This window comes from Montipora foliosa, chromosome 1 (genome assembly GCF_036669935.1).
Source record: "Montipora foliosa isolate CH-2021 chromosome 1, ASM3666993v2, whole genome shotgun sequence".
Classification (NCBI taxonomy): Eukaryota; Metazoa; Cnidaria; class Anthozoa; order Scleractinia; family Acroporidae; genus Montipora; species Montipora foliosa.
The window spans coordinates 27,140,648-27,162,084 of NC_090869.1; the positions used below are offsets into that span (position 1 = coordinate 27,140,648).

General features: G+C 40.6%; 2 protein-coding genes across 8 annotated transcripts in view; one reads left to right on the forward strand and one right to left on the reverse strand.

The window, feature by feature from the left end:
* The window catches only part of LOC137995554 (eukaryotic translation initiation factor 2-alpha kinase 1-like), a 26,769-nt gene extending 11,280 nt beyond the window's left edge, over positions 1-15,489 (forward strand). Inside the window, exons 10-18 of the mRNA XM_068841084.1 lie at positions 4,304-4,452; positions 4,803-5,026; positions 7,521-7,614; positions 9,496-9,596; positions 10,426-10,597; positions 11,343-11,434; positions 12,007-12,144; positions 12,382-12,477; positions 13,620-15,489. Of these exons, the coding sequence (XP_068697185.1) occupies positions 4,304-4,452; positions 4,803-5,026; positions 7,521-7,614; positions 9,496-9,596; positions 10,426-10,597; positions 11,343-11,434; positions 12,007-12,144; positions 12,382-12,477; positions 13,620-13,853 (1,300 nt within the window). The 3' untranslated portion in view covers positions 13,854-15,489. The remainder of the gene's footprint in view (positions 1-4,303; positions 4,453-4,802; positions 5,027-7,520; positions 7,615-9,495; positions 9,597-10,425; positions 10,598-11,342; positions 11,435-12,006; positions 12,145-12,381; positions 12,478-13,619) is intronic.
* Positions 14,800-21,437, reverse strand: part of LOC137995568 (uncharacterized) — a 39,742-nt gene continuing 33,104 nt past the window's right edge. For all 7 annotated transcript variants that reach the window (XM_068841106.1, XM_068841108.1, XM_068841096.1 and 4 more), the window contains 3 exons: positions 20,343-20,574; positions 18,543-18,655; positions 14,800-17,534 (listed from right to left, as the gene is read on the reverse strand). In XM_068841106.1, coding sequence (XP_068697207.1) covers positions 16,722-17,534; positions 18,543-18,655; positions 20,343-20,574 — 1,158 coding nt within the window. In that variant the 3' untranslated portion in view covers positions 14,800-16,721. The remainder of the gene's footprint in view (positions 17,535-18,542; positions 18,656-20,342; positions 20,575-21,437) is intronic.

Below are 21,437 nucleotides of genomic sequence, written 5' to 3' on the forward strand. Positions count from 1 at the left end.
CGCCTCGCGAGGCAGTTTGCCCAGCTCTTTCCTCGCCGTGTGCGGCGGGCTTAAGCAACATACCCAGGAACACAATACCCTTGCATACGGCGAGAGCTGCTGAAAATTATACTGAACCAATCAGAATGAACCAATCAGCGAGCGGGAAAAACTGTGCTATCCGACGTCACGTCAATTGTTCGCAATTAAAGAGCCAGAAAACCATTTAAAAGATTTTGTGCCAACTTTTTTGTCAACACACTTTGCTGCCAAAACTGGGTTGCCAGCAAGCGCCGATTCGAACGTCGGCTCTTGTGCTTTTGCTAACTAATTTAAGACGAATTCAGCCCAGTATTTTCGAATAAAGAGTAAGAAGACGTCAAAAGACTTTGATGGCGTCCTTTCGACAGGGTAGATCAACAACGTCTTTTACGCACAGAAATGCACCGTTTGTAGTGAAAGGGCAAAGGACTGACAGGATAGCACAGTTTTGACTGCCGCGCGCACTGCAGGTGCGGATTCCGTATGCACCGCATACTCGGAAACTCAGTAATTTCTTTATCATTTATACTGGTTCGCACCTACGTTCGAGACACTACTTTAAGGTAAGATCACGCCACTGACGATCTGTAGATTTTCTGATTTTTGTACTCGCACTGGTGGCTTGATCGATATGTCGTTGTGCAAGTCGACTGAAAAGAAAAAAAGGGTTAATTTAGACTAATGTTTTCGGATGCAATACAATAGAAAAAATAGGCACGCATTGCGTACGTGTGGTAGTGCAGTAACACCGCGCTTTATTCCATATTGTCAACTGAGCTGTGTTTTGTCTTCCAGGAGATTCAAGTTGTCTTTGTGTTGAAGGAAGCCCTAATAGTACACGATATTGTTTTGGTATCGTAAATCATTATAGTGCCGTGGTAGATGTCTTAGGTAAATAGCCCCTGAGAAGACGTGTGGTTACTATAGTAAAATACTAAACCCAGAAAGATTGAAGAAAATAAAAGGGAATTGAGAAACATTGGCTTCGAGGCTGACATGTTGATCATTTTCAGGTTCCCTTACAACTTCTTTTTCACCACAAGGTTAAGCGTGCACTCTGAGCGTCTGACAGCTTTCTAAGACAAAAGTTCACTGAAGTTAAGCCCTCTCCGGCGGCGTTTGTATCTGGATGGAAGACCTCAAAATGTTCCACTTTGTGCCAGAAACATAGGACCGAAAATTACATTTTAACGCTCAAAAATGCGAACTAATACAAATATTGATGCAAAAGTAAATGAATATTGATACACCTTTTTTACGAAATTCAGAAGGAAGTTTTATGGAAGTATCGATCGATATTAAAATATTTTGCCTTCATCAACAAAATTTGCAACATGAAAACAACATGAATTTTGAACTGCGAGTATAAAAAGTTAACATCAGCGAAAAACATTTTGGGAGATTTTTGCTACGTTCAATTTTTCTACTGTACTTTTGGCTGCACAAGTAAATCGCAAAATCGAAAGTGACATCGAATTCAGCGGGCACGGTGATCAAGTTACCGTGCGTGTTTACTCGCGGAACAAAGGATGCATGCTGGTCAAAATGATGGCAAGACACCGTGTTTTTGTTTTTGTTAGTTTGGTTTTTTTTTTCTTTTAATTGTTATAAAGTTTGACAAGAAATATGCAAAGATCACAATCGCCTAACTCTTGAGGTTGACCATTGTTTCTGCAAAGTCAAAAATTTACTCTCCTAGTCGGGGTTATTTATCACCTGGTAATTCCATCGTTTTGGAAATAGCAGCTGCTTTATTATTCATCAGCGTCACAAATTTTTGCCGATTTTGGGGCTCATTTTGTTGAAACTCAAGCACGCTTTCAACGGACCTGGTTATTTTCGTGATTTATGCGCGCGCTGCGGGCCTATTGGCACCACATACACCCTTAAGGCCGAGACACACCAGGCAACAAATCGCTGCGACACGGCGCCAGTTCGGTGCACACGCAGTGAACTTGTACTAGGGAGAATGTGAACTAGTTTCTTGAGTACATACTTACACGATCTTATGGTTTGATTTCTTCTGTTGGTTGTCCTTAATGCTCTTCATTGATTTATATAATTCTGAATTTCTAATTAGTTGACACCTTTCAACTCACGCAAACTTCGTGTGATAAATACATTGCAAAAATAGTGCGTATAAGCAGTAGCGAAATAACTTCATGCGTGTAGTGCAAATCAAATATTTACGACAAGTGTGTCTGCTTCACTAATAAAAACTAAGTTCATGCTTGCGTCGTGTGCATATGATGTATAGGTCAAATGGAAGCTTCAACATCCCCCCTCCCTGAGCCAAAAAGCCGTTCAAATGCCCATCATAGGTCCATGTTTATAGGTGATCAAATGCCCTCATCCCTGGGAAATTTTAAAAAGTTTCCATATTACTCTACTATGTGGTAGCCATCTAATGCTCTTGAAGGCGACTCTGCAGACAGGTTGCAATAGACAGCACAGGTTTTATTCTAATATTCTGTAACTGCTTTATAACGTATAAAAGAAATCCAATATTAAACATAGTAGACGAATTTTGATCACGAATCATTAAACCTAATTTACTAACTTCGCAATCTTTTATCAATTAACTATCAGTGAAAACTCGTGTAGTTTTTTAATTGAGTATAAACTATTATTTTATAGCATACCTGAATTTAAACCATTTTATATCTCTGTTTCTACTGAGATAATCTTTGTTTCTTCCTCAATAGTGTTGTCCTTAATATTGTCATCAGTGATATTAGCGTTCCGTCGATGCAGATCAACTATCGTGCAAAGTATAAATACAAACTCGGGAATTTGTGAATTTTCCCCCCTGGAAGACTCTGTTTATCGAATTCCATCCCCCCCGGGACAGCAGTGTTGTCAAATGCCCGGGGGTATGCCCGGGGGGGGGGATGTTGAAGCTTTGATTTGACCGATACATAAACTAGTCGTAACTATATCACAAGGACTTGAACCCAGGTGAGACTGCCCAGTGTGTTGAGAGAAATCCTTTTTGCTCGCTGTAAAGCCTGGTTTCATTCGATGCTGATGATTGCTTTTCCGAAGACACGACAACAGTCTACCTTGTCTGATGCGCTCTAGTTTGATGGTTAAGTAAATGCTGTAGTGTGCTTTTAGTGCTCTTAACGTCCAGCTGAGATTTTCTATAGAATTTGAGTTTGTTTACTGTGGAAGCAAGGATACCTTTATGTTTGGGAATAATCTTTATCGTCACATAGTGTTTTAAAGGCATAAAGAGCTGCAATATTAAAGTGTTACTATGATCAAGAAATCAAATCTTTCTTTTTGTTTGGATTTTAGAACTATGTTAACTAAACACCAAGTGACCCAAGTTTTAAGCCTTAATTTCAAAAAGACACTGGTTTATTTTAACTAGAATTTTCCTATTTAATGGTCCGCCATTACTAACTTTAAAATCTTGATAGAGGTGGATCTAGGAGAAAGTGACGTGAAAGACTCACTAGTTTAAGAATGCCATGCGTTTGAACGCGACTGAATTAATATATGCAGCACGGGAGTTTCGGGCTTTCAGATTTTTAAACTCTTGTTTTGCGTACATAATGAACTGCGTTTACACGCTGAAATTTTAAGCTATTGAGTGAATGACGTCACTTTTCCCTAGATCCAAGCCACTGAGGTCCAGTCGGTCAGTTTTGAACGTGAGTGATGGCGGACCGTGAAATCCAAAACTTGCACTCAAAGTAAACGATCTGTGTGGTTAAAAATCAAAGTTCAAAATTCGGCCAGGCAAGTGTTAAGCAAACACACTTTCAAAATCTGAAGAAAAAAAGGGAGACATTTTTTTTATCATAGTACCACCGGGAACCCATGACCCGGAGCCTACAACTCCATTGTGTTTGTGTCGCGGCGTTTTCATCGACCGATTTATTTTTAGATTGAATCTCCCGCGAATGAGACTCCCACAGGAGCCCGATGACCAATTACAAGAAACTAACCTGACTTCATAGGGTCACCGAGCCGGAACTGCCTTTGTTTTTGTTTTTGTTTTTTTTGTTTTTTTGTTTTTTTCGGAAAAGGAAGTCTAAAAATAGATGGGCCTGTAAAAATGCCGGCACAAAGGCCCAGTATGGCAGTTGTAGGCTCCGGGTCATGGGTTCGTGGTACCACTTTAAAGGCAGCGCATTCAGGTTGGACAATATGGTTGGGTTGGAGGGTTCAGCTGTATAATTTTACCTTTTTGAGTTTTTTTTTTTTAATTTACAAACCTTTTTTACTGTGCCCTGATAATCCCCTTGCCACCCGTTCTTACTTTTTCTTTTAGAATAATGGAAGTGAGTACTTCAGACAGCCAGAGCAGCATAGTATTTGAAGCCTCGTCCCAGGAACCCTCGAACGGTGGCATCTTATTTACAGCTCGCAGATCAAGTGGTGACTTGTATGGGCCTGGGAACCAGTCTCGTGGTGCTCAAGGTATAGACAGAGGTGTCATTGTACAGACAATGAAAATTTTGTAAATTTTTTATTGTCTCTTTCACAAGCACGCAACAGAGTTCCCATAGTAGAATTCAGCAATTTGTACAAACTCTGTTAGCCAGGCTAGCGGCGTCGGTTTTTGCAGTATAAACATCTGTATTGATTTCACTGAGGCCATGCTTCTCAATTACTAACTGCTTATATTTATACTCTTTATAACCTCAAACTTTATTGGATCGACATTGGACGCAGCTCTTTTATTTTGTAACTAATCCCGAGAGCCGATGTGTGATTGATACGTTCTGCCCCAAAAGAGCTGCTTTGTCAAGAGTTATTCTGTATTTTAGTCGACAGTCGCCTGGGCAAGAGTCTTAAGAGTATCAGCAGTAGTCGTAGCAGCAGGGCTCCATATATGACGTCACAGCGGAGCATGCGCCGATCAGCCTCTAGCAATAGCTTGGGTTCCATGGCAGGTAAAGATGGCGTCCGGTCGGATGATGACCTAAGCGAACATAGTGAACAGAGCAGTGTGATATCAGGGAACATCAAGAGAAACGTTGCTCGCAACAAGGTAATGTTTCGAATAATAACGCTGGTAGAGCCAAACTCTTCAAATTTCGTTTAAGCGAAAATCGAAGCCCTTTCACAGATAGCTACCCTGGGAGCAGTTGGTTTCTCATACGGGAAGCGTAGGAGAAACCAACTGCTCTCAGGGTACAGATAGCTGATGTGACTTCTGTACAGTAAACTTTAAGAACCAATCTGGTTCTTTTCAGGAAGCAAACCATGGTTTGTTTTCCCGGAGCAGGGAAGGCGCAGTGGTTAAAGCACTAGATTTCCACCAATGTTGCCCGGGATCGATTCCCGGATTCGACGCCGTATGTGGGTTAAGTTGGTTGGTTCCTCCGTGAGGTTTTTCTCCGGCTACTCATGTTTCCCCTCTCCTCAAAAACCAACATTTGATTTGATTTGTTCAGATTTCAGTTAATTTGTAGTCTCCCCAAGTAGCAGAGTACTCTTGCTCGGCTAAATGACCTTGAAACTTAAATAAAGTTGTTATTGTTATGCAGTTGATAAACGTATGGATGCTAAAATGGAACAACATGGGGCGCACAGTGTTACTTATACAGACTGAAGGAACTATTAAAGAAAAACCTTATGAATTAAATAATATACGATAAAAGATATAAATCTAATAAACAATTTAAAGTTCTACGATACTAAAGCTATATTGAGCTCCTATGCTATTCCCACAGGGAAAGTCAAGTAACGGTAGCTTTAAGAGTTCTCACTGTGTTGAGAGAACTCGAGAAGGTAGCCTTCTGCATCCTTCTCAATAACGTCATAGCCCCTGCTGCCAAAAAGCTTCCTCATTGTTGTTGACCATACCCCTAGCACGTCAATGATGATGTTATATTGTTCAACGTCATAGCCAGGGTACTGCTTCTTCAGCTCGAATCGCAAAGGCCGTCCTCTCCTCGGACTTCTTTTCCCGATGCTTATCCATGGACAGGATATCCCCACAGCCCGCACGTTCTTAGTTGTGTGGTCCACAAATCGATCGTCCATTTTTTTTTACCTTGACGATAGTGTTCTCGGCATAAACTGGGACATCCCAAAACGCTAGTGCCTCAGGTTCCTCGTAGATTGGTTTGGGCACTGCAGGCGAATACCAAGGAGGCACTGAGTCAATTAGCCCCAGTTCTGTCCGCATCTCGAAGAAGAGGACTTTCCGTACTGCGTTGTCTCTCTCCAGGTATGTAGAATGGGCCAAAGCAGAGCACCCCGATTACACATGCGCAAGAGTGAAGTGACGTCGCCCTGTGTTGCTCCTGTCTTGTAGACTGTGTACACCTTAGTGGGTGTCAGCTGCTCGTAGAGCTCCATTACCACAGCGATGGTATGGGTAGGAGGGTATTTCCAGTCTCGCAGCCAAGCAAAGCATCCGCTCTGGCTTAACGCGCTGTCCTGCCATCTAGCGTGCAGGAGCCGTCCGTGTCACCTCTCCTCATTGATCTTCTCCATATCTGCCTTCTTGAGATGTTCTTTCACTTTTGGCCCAATGATCTCCGTCTTAGGATCGTTGATAGACCGACACGATGGTTCAGGGTACTCCAACGACAGGCTCGTCTCCAGTTCATCCGCGAATTTGTGCACTTCCTTCATCAGCGACGTCTGTCCCCTTTCTTCTTCTTCTTCTTCTTCATCTTCTTCTTCTTCTTCTTTATCTTCTTCTTCTTCTTCTTCTTCTTCTTCTTCTTCTTCTTCTTCTTCTTCGTCTTCGTCTTCGTCTTCGTCTTCGTCTTCGTCTTCGTCTTCGTCTTCGTCTTCGTCTTCGTCTTCGTCTTCGTCTTCGTCTTCGTCTTCGTCTTCTTCGTCTTCTTCTTCTTCTTCTTCTTCTTCTTCTTCTTCTTCTTCTTCTTCTTCTTCTTCTTCTTCTTCTTCTTCAAAGGCCCTCCCCTATTTCTGCCACCTTTATTTTGTACATTTAACAAATCGAAAGTGGTTCAGCGTTGTCTGTACTCTTATCGACAACGATATTCGTCATCACAGTGGTCAAAATGTTGTGGACTTACGACGCCAAAGAAAGTTTTTATTTCAGAGCGTGACCAAAATCATTACACGAAGAAAGAGCAAGCGTTGTCTTTAACTTTCTCGCAATATGATTGGTTTATTTCCCAAAATGGGCTTTCCTGATTGGCTATTACATTTCGTGACAAATTGACGCGAGCATGTCGCCTAAAGCGTTATCTAGACTCTTATCGACAACGGAAAATTAGCCAATCAGATTGCGAGATTACAAGCAATTGTGGTAAAAACTCATTTTAATGATCCAACGTTACTTTAATGATGAATACTTTACATTCTTCTTTCTTCTAGAAATGTAGACATTTACACTGAACTCTTTCAAAAACGAGGTTTCTGATTAAACTTGTTTTCTAAGTCACTCGTGTCCAAATAGTTCCCTTTGTCGTACGTTTACTTCTTGCTGGATAAAAACTAAAGGAAACTGAAGACTGAAAATAGTTATGAAATTTTGACTGAGATGTAATGCTTCTTTGTAGTGTCTGGGAATGGTGCTGTATATTCAGATGCAACTGTGCACCACAACTCTTCGAGACTGGCTTGTCAAACGAAACGATGAAATTTTGCGATCAGGTGAGTTCAAGGCGAAGGAACTCTTCCAGTTGGAGTTCAAGACGGTGCTGAACTCCATATCCTGTATACTATACTGCAGGTATAGTTCCATTTATGAAATCGCTATCCGAATGAAACGCTGCCTTACAAGTCTCTACAGTATGTTGGTTCACTTTTCGCCAAGCGATATCAGGATACCTTTGTAAGAAGCTTGGAACAGTGTCGCGAATTCTTTTTTTTCTCGGTCAATGTGATTACTATTATAGACCGCCCAAAGACAACACCCCTCTTAATAGGAAGTGATGAGTACCTCCACTTCTCGTCTTTCCAATTTCTTCCGTACCTTTCCTTTTTTTGTACATTTAGTGGTTTTTCTTGACTTACATGCCGGACGTAGGAAGTTTATTTTTTGACGCTATTTTGAATTTCACGCAGTCTTTGTTGTGAACAGTCGGAAGAAGGAAGATTGGGCGAGGCGGTAATCTCCCTTTTGCTGCAGAAGAAAATTCATCAGACATGGACTTTGCATTCGATCGGTTTACAAAATTAAAGATACCTTCCAGTTCTAAAAAGAATTAAAAAACTTGTTGTCACTGACTGAAAAACTTATGTAAAAAGGACGTTTCGGTCAAAATACTATGACCTTCTTCAGCATAAAATGGCTTACAAATACAAAATGAGTGCTTAAAAAGCCGTAGAAACGTCACTTGGGATTGCCAAGGGCCTTGTAAATGTCCGGAATGTAAACGTGTTCATAAATGGAATTAGGTTCGCGAATTGAGTGCCATGCTTCTAAAAATAATCTTTTTGACCATTGGGAACAACGGTCAATGACCTTGACGTTGTCAAGGTCAAAATCGTGATGATATTCTACGCAATGCTGGGTTAATAAAGAATTCCTATCTCCTGTAAAAATCGCTCTTTTGTGTTCTCTTGTTCTAGATCTTAAGGCGCTTGATGTTTGACCGACATAAACTTTGTCACAGTTTTTACAATTAATTTTATAGATGACTCCTGTTGATAGCTCTTTACTAAATTTGTCTTTAGGTTTTCTTAAAATGGAGCCGACGGTCATTACGGGTTTGTGGGCGACATTGATATTGAAATGATTTAAAGTTTGTGCGATTTTTTCTGAACTTCCTTGAAGGTATGGCAACGTGACAAAACCTCTGTTGGTTTGAAACCGGTTTGAAGAAACAGTGGTACTTTTACAGCCTTTGATAAATTGGTCGGTGTAACCGTTAATCTTTAGAGCGTCGACCACGTGTTGTACTACAGATAATTTGTCTGCGTCAGAAGAAGCGATGTTCTTTGCTCTTTCAAAGCACTCATTTTGTATTCGTAAGCCATTTTATGCTGAAGAAGGTCATAGTATTTTGACCGAAATGTCCTTTTTACATAAGTTTTTTGGTCAGTGACAACAAGTTTTTTAATTATTTTTATCATGCCTGACTACAACTACGGTATTTTAAACCTTTCAGTTCTGTTTTTTTAACACTTTGTTTGTTTGTCTACATTTAAAACGTTCATGGTGTACTGGGTTAACGGAAATATCACAATTGCTCTTAGTTTAATCTGGTACCTTGGCTGTCTAAATGTCCTAACCCATTCACCCCTAAACCGGCCTTAACCGGCCATACTTAGTAGTTTACTGTCTAGCGCCAGAGTATTTTACTCTGTCTAACGCCAGACGATTTTACTCGTCAATGGAGAACCGCTAGGAGTCAATGGGCCCAGCTTGTCGACTAATGCGTTGTTTAATCCGATCAGTTGACCATCTTTAACCGACCTTTTGTCAGTAAAGTTGACTGTGTATTTTGAGGGGCCACCTGCCGATCTTGGTAGCTTTATCCCAGGCTCAGCGCAGAGTGTGGCAATGACCTTGACATGTTTCTTGTTTAGGCAAACAAGTGGACAAAGCAGCCGTTATGGAGATATTCCGGCAGCTCGTTGAAGGTGTGCGGTATATTCACTCTCAAGAGTTGCTCCACAGGGACCTCAAGGTAAGATAAGCCTTGACAGATTATCGATGGCCTGTGTCATATCATCAATTTTGCGGCAGTTCTGCTTTTAAAAAGCAGTTACGTGCAGCTAGCATGCAGTGTGGTATTTTTTCGTTTTATGAATGCGGTATTTAGTGTATTGCTTTAAAGCCAAAACCAAAGGAAAGTATTTTGGCTAATTTCGACACATGCAGACAATGAAATGGACCTGTCGTTATATGCAGCCAGCGCTAAGCGCGGAAAACGCATGCGAAGGCCCGGTCCAGGAATAAGGGAATCTGCTGACGTCATTGTGTACAATTTGTTACATTACCATACGAGTTTGCTTACAAAAGGCGTCGTGGTATTTTCAAATTGACTTCAAAAGGTAAAAGAACTTGTGAAACGAAGTTGAATCTCAATTTTCAAGCCTTTTAGCTTTGATAACGAGCCAGTTATTTCCCGTCAAAATCTGATAAATTCTTGAGTGGCAAATAAGCTAATGATCCCAATCATTCTTTGTAAAATTTTTAGAAACGCTGATTATGCAATTCACTTTCAATATTTAGTACTTTATTCTCGGCTGACTGATTAGAAAACTATAGCCTTGTACTAATGACGTAAATAGTGTGAACAGCGATTCCCGTATAAGCACCAGAGACGCTCTTTGGCACAAGGCTAGGAGCTGGCTTCCCGAGGCATCTTCTGTGACTTGTAGTCATGTCAACGGGAGACGACTCAATCCGGATAGTATCCGCTCCGAAAAGGGATAGATTTGCTCTGCCCTAATCATTCTTTTTTTCTTCACAGTGTCGCTGGCTTGACTATTTCATCATTCTCTGTTTTTCAGCCGAGAAACATCTTTCTTCAAGGGCTCTCACAAAAGGCTGACGACAGGCCGACAAAATTTCAGGTCAAAATCGGTGACTTTGGTTTGGCTCGGAAAGAAGTCGTGGTGAGCCCCGGGGGCAGCAGTCCGCTGGCCAGTTTAATTGAGCCACTTACACCTCTCTTTCCTTCAGGTATGGCTAGAACTTATAGTTTCCCTCGAGTTTCTTGTAGTTCAGTGGAACAGCGTCCGAACTAGTAATTTGGAAGGCCGTACAGTGGACTCTTTAAGGAACACTCGTGGTTTTTACATCACGGTCAGCAAAAAATACATCTCTTTAAGTTTGATATTGCATTACGTCGTAAGCGACAACCATTTTATTAAGCTTTGCTGGCGTTCGTTACCGAAGCTTAAAGACTATATCCCCCTTAGTAAAGAGATTTGTGAGGTTTTCTGGTCACAAAGTATGCACGTGCAAGTTACTTTTCTTGGTTGGTAATTAAAAGAAATAAAACCAAAGCGAATTTACACGGCCAGTATGTATGGGTTATTGACCAAGCGTGAGGTCAAGATGGCTGGATATTAGCCAACTTCTTTTTTTGCGTGTTTATGGACCGAGACGAAGTCGAGTCGAGGTCCATAAACACGCAAAAAAAGAAGGAGGCCAATATCCAGCCATTTTGCCCGAACAAGCTTGGTCAATAAAGGATTTATTATAGGACTTAAAATACCAAAAAAAGCTCTTTGATCTTGCGAGACCAAGCGAGAAATCCCGAGCGGACAAGATAGCTCAATCTTGCCCGCTCGGGTAGCCAATCACAGCGCGCGATTTGGTTATCTTGCCCGCTCACGGAGCTAGTCATATAACAATGAGTTGTATTGACAAGGTAGGTAGTGACAGTGTATAATCATTTCAATTTTCCGGAAAAAATTTGCAGGTTTTTCAAGAAGAGATGCCGCCACCGCTGGCGTTGGTACCTGTACTTACGCTTCACCCGAACAACTTAGAAACAATGTTTATGATAACAAGGTAAAGTAGCAGCAAGTGGTTGTGCTGTAGACTGAGCCATTGCCATAGGAACGTAGGGTAATTTTTTTCCCGAACGAATAGACCATTTTACAGTTGTGTGCTTTGTTACCTGGCCTATGAATGAAAGTGACGCTAGAGTTGACCTTGTTTTGATAGAAACCTCACTACTTTTCTTGTTAATCCCAACTAATTAGCACGAGAACAAGATCATTAACATAAGAACAGTAGGGAGGTCTATACCATAACAAGGTCAGCTCCAATCTCACTTTCATTTAAAGGCCATTTAACTAAGCACATAACTCTAAAAAGGTTATTCCAATGAAAATCTCGGAAAGATTTTCGTTTTTTTTTTTAATTTTCATTTGTAGGAGTGGAATTTCCCTTAAATTTGTCGCTTGAGGTACCCCATTGTGACGGTGGGGACTGTAACTTAACGAATTTTGTATTCACTAAAATTTGCATGATTCACTCTCGATTTCACAATATTTCAACTTTCTTTTATTTTTTGCGTAGAGAACGCAGTGATTCTCCCTGATTTTACGTTACCTGTGCGTTATTTTTATCATTCAAAGGCCGATATATTCAGTTTGGGAATCATTTTGTTTGAGCTGTTTTGTTCCTTTGGAACCGAGATGGAACGAGTCACGAACATCAAGGATCTTAGACAAGGCAGACTATCGCAAGAATTTTGCCAGATGTGGCCGGAAGAGGTAACAAACAGAACTTGATATTTTCTTCGCTCTCCAAGATTGTTATTTAATTTTCTATGCAGGTAGGAAATATATCCCAGGGGCTCGAGACACTGTCTCTGGAAGAAACGCTCGAAAAAAAAAACGGCTTCTTGTTATTCCAATATTTTGTTTGCCCAATACTGAAACATTTAATACCGAAAAATCTGGTTCTCGCTGACAATGACAATTTTTCTAATTATTGTCCCGTGATTTTAGACCAATCTTATTTTGGAGATGACAGCTGAAAGACCTGACGAAAGACCAACCGCTGGAACACTTCTAGAGATTGGACTATTCAAAGAGAAACACACCGTAAGATTAATTTAAAGCACTTGCAAAGTTTTATTTCTTTTCGTTTATCGCCGGCTAGTTCTAAAATAGGGAACGGAGAATCGGGAACGGAGAATCGGGAAAGGGAACGGGGAATCTCTAAAATGGGGAATCTCTAAAATGCAGAATCTCCGAGACGGGGAAAATTAAGAGAAATCTGATCTGTTGATTTTAATGACAAGCATCCGTTTTAACAGTGCAATACGGACGAAACATACATATGAAGGAAACATACGATATGAACGTTGTAAAGCTGGAACGGGTTTCTTTTGCCAAAATACCGTATGAAAAAAGACAAGTTAATGGCTTCAAAGTCAGAAAACCTTGCTTATAGACTAGTTCACGCTCTTGAGTGCATCATAGGTATCAGGGCAACATGACGGGAAATTCAAAGCAAAATAAACTGTACATGACTCTACTTATACACTTTTGCCTAATTAGTCCAATTGTAAATGGTTTGAACCCCGGAGTCATATCATAATTAAGTAAAGTACGATCGTCCGGGTGAGTGTAGTCCTGAGAAGGACTGTTTGAGATGACATTGACTGACGTTTCGACAACCTAAGCGGAAGTTATCCTCAGAGTCAAGTGATTTGTGTAACGTCAGTAGATACTATACGAACTCCGATCCTAGATGTCATTGGTCAACTTATTCGCGATATTATTGGTCTACTGTCAGTTGAGCCTAAATGTAATAGGCTGGGAAAACAGTGATTGGTGCGTTTCGATCCGTCTGTAGGTCTAAGGTCTGTACGTGTATCGCAGAATAGGTTGGGCAGCACGGTGATAGAGTAAATCAGTGTGTTGTTTGTCTGTTGATGTCGTCGATGAGTCGTTTGTAGGGTGCGGGAAGTGGTAGGCATCGGTTTATTGGTGTCTGTTTTAACTTAGTAAACCATCTTTCCATTACGATCCGTTGGTAGTAGTTATTGCTGTAGGTAACACATGCAGCAGACTCCCAGTCGATTCTGCGGTTTGTCTGTAGACGGAATCTGAGTCGGAAGAAACCGCCCTCTTGGTTCTGTCTTATGTCTCTTGCCCAAAAGTAAGTATGGTCACTTGTAGTGGCTCTTTCATTTTATACAAAGATAAGGGTTGTTAAAACTTTCGTTCTTGTTTTGCAGCATGTCAGTCATCATCTCAGAGAAAAAGTCGAAGAACAAGCGTCCGAAATCATCGAACTGAGGAACATATTGTCAAGAAAGGATAGCGAAATGCAAGCCAAAGAAGACGAGATTAGAGAACTTAAACGGCAGCTGGAGAAGAAAGACGACCATTTGAGGAGAATATTGGACAAGCTGTGCACTGCGTGCAATCAAAAGCTTGCCAATCAAGTGGAAGAAATGGATACAGGATAACGTCGATATTTTCTTGTAGTCAGAAGGGTCAAAGTGGAGTGGTTTCTAGAATGAGGGCAGACTCGCAACGAGAGTCGAATAAAGTTTCTAGCCAGGACTCTCTCTGCTCCCCCCTCCCCAAAAAAAAATCTCAACAAAGAGATTAACTCAAGCGGCTGGGGAATTGAGGTACCTTGGGGTGGTTTTTTTTGGAATGGTGGCTGGTACTAAAAAATAATGCTTTGTTATAGGATTTTGCATCTTAGGGCGCGTTCGATTGACCGTATTCCGGAATAGGAATACATGGAATAGAAGTTAGAAATCCTTCGTTTTTGCGGGGATTCACATTAATATTGTCAAACATCTGCTAAAATGCAATTTTAAACATAGCTTTAGTATTCTTGTTGCTGCAAAACGCCATACATAGTGTTTTAAATCATCACTCCACGTATTCTTATTCCGGAATAGGATCAATCGAACGCACCCTTAATGTGTGAAAATTTTTGTTTGCCAAATATCAACTACACGTTATGTAATGTCAAAAATTTTAGAGAGATAAACTTGATGCTTGAGATTAAGTGTGCATTTAAAACCAAACCCAATTTAAAGTAATTTTTAGTTGTAACACAATGGTGATCGACAATCTTGTGCGTTCAGCCGCCATGTTTTTTTTCCCGAAACAAACGACAGCAATCGCAGACGAATGGATTAGTTCGAGATACCATCATGGCCGCAGCGATCGCAACTGAAGTGAATGCATGCAGCTGGCGCCAAGCGAGCAACTCACTACACATACTTTTGCTTCTGATTGCCCGAGAATTGTTTGCGTCAATTACCAAGCGAAGCAACGTACTGAGGAGTAAGAAGCGCGAGATTTGAGAGAAAAGACAGACGTCATAATTATAAAATATTTGGGGTTGCGCTGCGCCCGGTCCTTACGCAATAATGATGATAAGAATTAACTTTCTTAAGTGTCAACTGTAATTTTCCCACAATTGCTTGTAATCTCGCAATCTGATCGGCTAATTTGCCGTTCACGATAAGAGTCCGGACAACGCTGTGCGCGTCACGCTGGCGTCAATTTGTCACGCAATGTAATAGCCTGGGGTACTAATTGGGGACACCATTATGCAGAAATCAAATCAAATCAACTCCTATCAAATCGTAGTCTGGTTTTTGAGGAGAGGGGAAAACTTGAGTACTCCCCGGAGAAAAAACTCTCGGAGAACCAACAAACCCAACCCACATGTGGCGCCTCTTCATTGACACATCCTTGCTGGTTTTGCTCAGGAGAAATCATAATCTGACAAACGGATGTCCTTTGATTATATTAAAATTCCTGATTGGCAAAGCTTTATGTCCCAGCTGAAACGCAATCATACAATTAGGGGTGAGGCTTGATCTCGGAAGCCGCCTCATGAATAATGAACGAGCCCGTAACGAAAGAAGCGAGGGTATTATCCGTTAAAATGCACCTCTCCGTCGTTACAGGACCATCGACAAAAAGTAAAACAGTAGGTCAACAACATTGAGGTCACTGACCGGCACCGATGCTTTCTTTATCATTCCCATTTTCAGACTGAACATCGCAGAGTATTTCTGAAATGTTGAAATGTATTTCGTAGTCGTTTCTGCCAAAATAAAAGTGCTTTATTTCAGAGCATGTAACGTGATGTTTTTCTTTTTAGCATGTTACATGATTTTGTAACAATCATTTTTCATCATTGAGTAGAAAAAAAAGTGGTGCTAGACGAACCTTTTCTTTTACGCATTTACTGGTATGTACACTTGTTTGTCTCAGCGTGATTTTCTGCGTTCATCTCTAACAAACTTAAGACGAAATGCGACTTTTAAACTATTATTTACATATCTTAGTAGTAAACTCCATTTACTTGAATTAGAAAAAAAATTGAAGAGAATTGATGAAATACAACAAATGGACATCTCAAAATGAGCGCAGCTATTACCAGGAGATCTGGTGACGTAATTTGGAGGACTGTGAAGAAGAATTTTAACGCCGTATCCCACAACCGCGCGCGGCCTTAGGTGTTGTTTCCAAACTCCCTACATTATTGCCACCGCCAAAACTTAACAGATCATTACGTGTCTACCACATTTCCTGTTACTGAATGAACATTCAAGTAGACCCGACAAGATCTAACCTCGCCTCTGCCATGTTGAATTCGAAAATAAGGCCGCGCGCGGTTGTGGGATACGGCATTAAAATTTTTCTCTCCAGTCCTCCGAATTACGTCACCAGATCACGATGCATTCGAAAAGGGTCGCTTCGCCCTCTGCGCAAGCGCGACTGATAATCCGAGATGGCAACAGAGACTGAATTCCACTAAAAATGGCTGAGGATCTTTAAAAAAAAAAGAAACGAAAATGAGAAATGTGCAATTTGTGTCGATGGTGATTACATTTATGACTATTTTGTCAGTACGTTCCTAGTAAGCTATGCATAAAAAGCAGAATCCTTATATACCTTTTTTTTAGAACAAACAATTCTCGGTTATTGTAGAAATTTTACCCGAAAGTGGAGATTCTTTATCGGCACCCAGAATAATTACCGAAAGTCTTGGGAATCTAAAATAAATGTCTGGAAATATCCAGATTGCCATCCTCTGACGGAAGTGGGTCTAAGGTCGCAACCTCCCTGGTACATCTGCGTTCATTCTGATCAAATAATGTTCGCCACGCGACTAAACGTCACTGACAAGATTTGTAACCAATTCAGCATTATTCCATGATGCAATCAACTCGGGTCATCAACGTTGCTGAAGCATTGGAACTTTAACATTGCACTAACATTAAAAACACGCCTCTTTCAAGTCCTCAGTTCTTATAACTTGGAAACCTGGGTATTCCAATTTATTTTAAACCTTTATTTCAAGTCAGAAGCGTGCTTTTTCTGTTTCCAAACACTATTTCTTGAATAAATATTGCTAGTACCGACACCCAGAGAATACCGATGCTAGAAACTTTCTCCCACGATAGGACCATCCCACCCACAGAGAACCCTACTTCACTTATTAATCCCTGTAAGTACATCACGTATGATTTGAAATTAAATTTAGATTTCCTCTTTTCCTTAGTGGTTTGCGTATTAGTCCCTTTTGTTGTGAAACTAGAGTTTACAATACACATTGAGGGAAGCCCTGCTTGTGGAAAGGTGTCATCGTCTCTTGTCTTGATGTCATCCACCTGCAGAGGTAGCGGATTCTGAATTCCAATGGAAAAGTTTCTCTTCCTTTCAATCGATGCCGCATCATCCTCCAATGAGCTTCTGGCTTCACTGATTTGCGATTCTCTCCTCATTGCGGCTGCAGACATACGACGGTCTTGTCGTAAAATAAGTCTCTTTCTCTTGAGTGTTGTTAGCAAGTTTGTACTAGCAATAAGAACGCTTCGCGATCGGTTGACTTTGAGTTTCTTCATAGCCTCCTGATATTCCTCCATGTCATCACCCTCAGAATCGCCTTCGTCCGACTCCGGGTGCTCTCCCCAGGATCTCACGACCGACGCTACGTAGGCTTGGTAGTTCTCTGTGGCCCACGCTGCTAGAATCAGCGGTGCTGCGGTCCAAATCATGGGCACAAGTGCGAACCAAAGATAGATCGCTCGTCGACTAAAGAACAGGAAGTTGTATCCATTGATAACAAATGAAAGAACGGTCGTCAGGACGATATTGCATAGCATGTACTGTAGAAAGAGCCAAAAAGAGAGACGCAGGATAAATGTGTTTTATACAACGGACAGGAGATTTATTGGAAAGATCGATGAGTTTATTTGAAATGCATGAAATTAGATATGGTTCGCCCCCCAAACTGTTCCATTGTCGGCATAAATTTCTTCACATGTAGTGGTGCTTTTTCTATATATTGCCTTAATGTCAAGCTTTGCTCGTTGAGGAGCTTAGCATTTATGACAGAGAAAAATTTCCTCGCTGCAAAGCCGTTTTAAACGTCATCTTAGGAAAATACTTCTCAGTCATATTAAGGAGAAATGGAGAAAATATCTTAACAACGTTATGCGCTGCACTTTAATGAAACAACCACTTTTGGTCGGTGCCAACTAATTCAAAGATATTTTTGTGCGTTTTTTGAATATTCGGGAAAAGCAGATCTTAACAAGTGTTGTTGAAATCCAAAAAGAAATTTGTGGCTAACCACGCATTTTTGGAAGATAATTAATCAAAAATATTTGTAAAAAGCTTTAAAATACGAAGCAATGTATGGCGTTCTTTTCTAAATTGAAGCTCAATTATCTCTGAAAAATGCGTGGTTACCCCAAATTTTCTCTTTTGGATACCGAGATCGATCACTTGCTAAGTTCTGCTTTCTCCCCATAGTTTTGAACTGCGCAAAAATTTCCCTGTATTAATAAGCACCAGCCATAGGAAATCCGAGTATCTCGAGATGCGCAGAACGTATGCGCAATAACAATAGTAGGCACCGTCCTTAACAAGTGTTATTGAAATCCAAAAAGAAAATTGGGGTAACCACACATTTTTCGAAGATAATTAATCAACAATATTTGTAAAAAGCTTTAAAATACAAAGCAATATATGGCGTTCTTTTCCAAATTGAGGATTAAAAGTGCATCTTACCCCCAATTTTCTTTTTGGATACCAAGAGCACAGTTCTGCTTCTCCGCATAGTTATAAACCCGGGCAAAAGAAAATTAGAGAAGCAAATGAAATTGTCTTACCAAACATGCGTTGGACGATCGTCTTATGAACTGGGACCTGTGTTCAAACAGTTGAACAGCCTCACGAAACGTCATACGAACATGCCGCTCACGAAACTCGCACTCGACACCGTCTGCCACATTTCGGGAACAAAAAAGCAACAACATCAGCTGATGCATGTGTGTATCAAAAATTGAAACTCAGTTAAAGCAAAGAGCTACATGCATTTAGGTCTCAGCGAAGGAAGCACGAAAAAATCCAGGCTTGAACGGAACGTTCGCGTCGAATGGATTTTTTTCAGGGTTCTTTCGTAACCGCTTAAGTTGCTTCATAACTGCGGTAATTACTTTCATTGAGATTAAATACTCCGTAGTTCAAATATACGAACATTTCATATCTCCTTTCTATCATACATTCACTAATTTAACAATTGAACTACGAGATCGACTTTTCTATGAGTCACTAGATAGTCAACGAAGCACGTTTCGCCCAGTTGACTATTTGACTCATATAAAACGAGAACGAGTTGGCTATAATTGTTTAAGTAGAAACCCACTCATACAACTTTCGAGTTTATTCCAATTTTTATTTATTTTGTTTTGTTTTTTGTTGAAAACGCCTGCTTTTTTGCTACTCACTATCTAGCACTCAATAGGTGGCGAGTAGAGAGCCAATCAGATTACGGGATTCGTGATGATATGTGAGTGCATGGATTTCCACTATTACGGTAGACAATACGAACTTACTAGTGACCAGGTCCCGGATGGCTTGATGGCTCCGCATTGAGTCGCGCGGTCATGGGTTCGAGTCCCCTTCAAGTCTGGATTTTCTCAGACTTCTATCGCAACCGCGATGATCACTTTCACTGAGACTTACATACTCCGCAGAACAAATATTGAACAACTATTTACCGAAGTGGAGGTGGCTAATGGTGGATATTTAAACGTAAATATCCACCACTACCCATCGACGCTGAGGTAGTATATACTGAAACAGTGAGATATAACAGAGCACGAAAAGATGATTTTATCTCATTTATTCCTGCAACAATTACAATGTTTTCGAGCGCAAATCCGCGCGAGTTCTTCGGAGGTGAGTTTGGGTAGCCAATCAGAGCGCACCTTCATCGCTATTCGCTGTTTTAGTATATGCTAAGGGTGCGTTCGATTGACCATATTTCCGAGTAAGGCCCGTTTTAAACGTCGCATTTTACATGTGCCGAATCTAATGCAAATGAGAAAATTCTATTGTTTTCGCTCATTTCCATTAGATTCGGCACATGTAAAATGCGACGTTTAAAACGGGCCTAAGAATGGTGTAATATTCTACCCTGGGAATTGTTACTAATAATATGGTAACAAGGTTTGGAGAAGCGCTCCGGTCTGGGACAAGCCCAAGACCAGGCGAAGATGGGAGCTATGAGGATCAATCCCTACTTACTCGATTGGGTTGGGGGGGAGGGGGGGTTGCCAAACTCTTCCTTTTTGCGGCCTCGAGTACAGTGATGGAGTGGAGCACATGAAACCTCTTTTACAGTCTCATTTGCATATACCCCAGGGTATTAATTACCAATGCAAATCGAGTTTGCATACGAGGAGTGACAATTTAAAACGGTATATTTGGCGTTTTGAAGCAACAAGGATAACAAAGATATGTTTAAAATAGCATTTTAGCAGGTGTTTGATAACTTAAATGTGAATCTCCGTTACAACGAAGGATTTCTAGCATCTATTCAATGCATTCCTATTCCGAAATACGGTCAATCAAACGCATCCTAAATGATGATATCATATTATGACCTCCATCATAGAGCTATTTACCTCTGAATTCCTTCATTGAAGCACCGGTAATGTACATAACAAACAGAATGATTATGAGGAACAATATGTATCCGTATAGCACATGTAGGAGGCTGACCACTCGTACTATATTCAGCAGTACGGTCAGCCATGGTTTTCCCAGTTCAACTTGCACGGCATTGTCGATGAAATAACAAACGTATTGACCACATGCTGCCAGTACGCTGGACACAGGCAATAACAGAGGAAGTTTCTACATAAGGAATAAAATATGTGATTTTTTTTAATCAGATAAAGTACGAGTTATTTCGCCCTCTCATGTGCGAGTTTTTTAAACAACAAAAACTACATTTAAATTCGAGGCGTACGTGCTATAAAAGCGCGGAGAAACGATCAAACAACAAAATCACGAGATTTTCTTACATTTTTTTGTCATTATAAGGTTTTTATGTTAAAATAAGCCTCTTAGATGACTCATTGACACAAATATTTGGTGAGAATGACCCATTTTTCATAGTCTTGCGATCAATATGAAGTTGTCAAGTTATTTTTTTCTAGGTGTTCATTCGGGTACTGAAGTGACAATAGTTCACCATCAATTTCTTCAGTAAATATACTGCTCTGTCGTTGCACCCAAACTTTAGGGCCAAGGGCCAGTGTTTTTATTGTTGCCCCATGGTTAAAATAAGAAATTTGTGGGTTTTGTCCACTGATTTAAGCTGCATGCTTTCCTCGACATGATGTTTCCAAGCTCCTGTTCTCTGGGATAATGCAGATATATATGGGTTATTGACCGTGCGTGAAAAAGAACGAGGCCAATATCCAGCCCTCTTGACAGAACAAGCTTGGTCAATAAAGGATTTATTATAGCCTAACGAGTTGCTTGTCCAGTGATCGGTTAAAGAAGAGACGCATTCATATCGGTTATAATTGTTCTTATGCGAAAAACCTTCTTGAAGTGAAATATATCATTTCTGGCTGTTGAGAAAAAATACCTCTTATTTTATTTATCCCGTAAGCAGCGTAAGGAGCCGAAGTTGCTAAAAAGGATTACAAAGGCTGCATTTAATTAATTGTCATAAACCGTTATTAAGCCGCATTTCGCCTCAACTAACG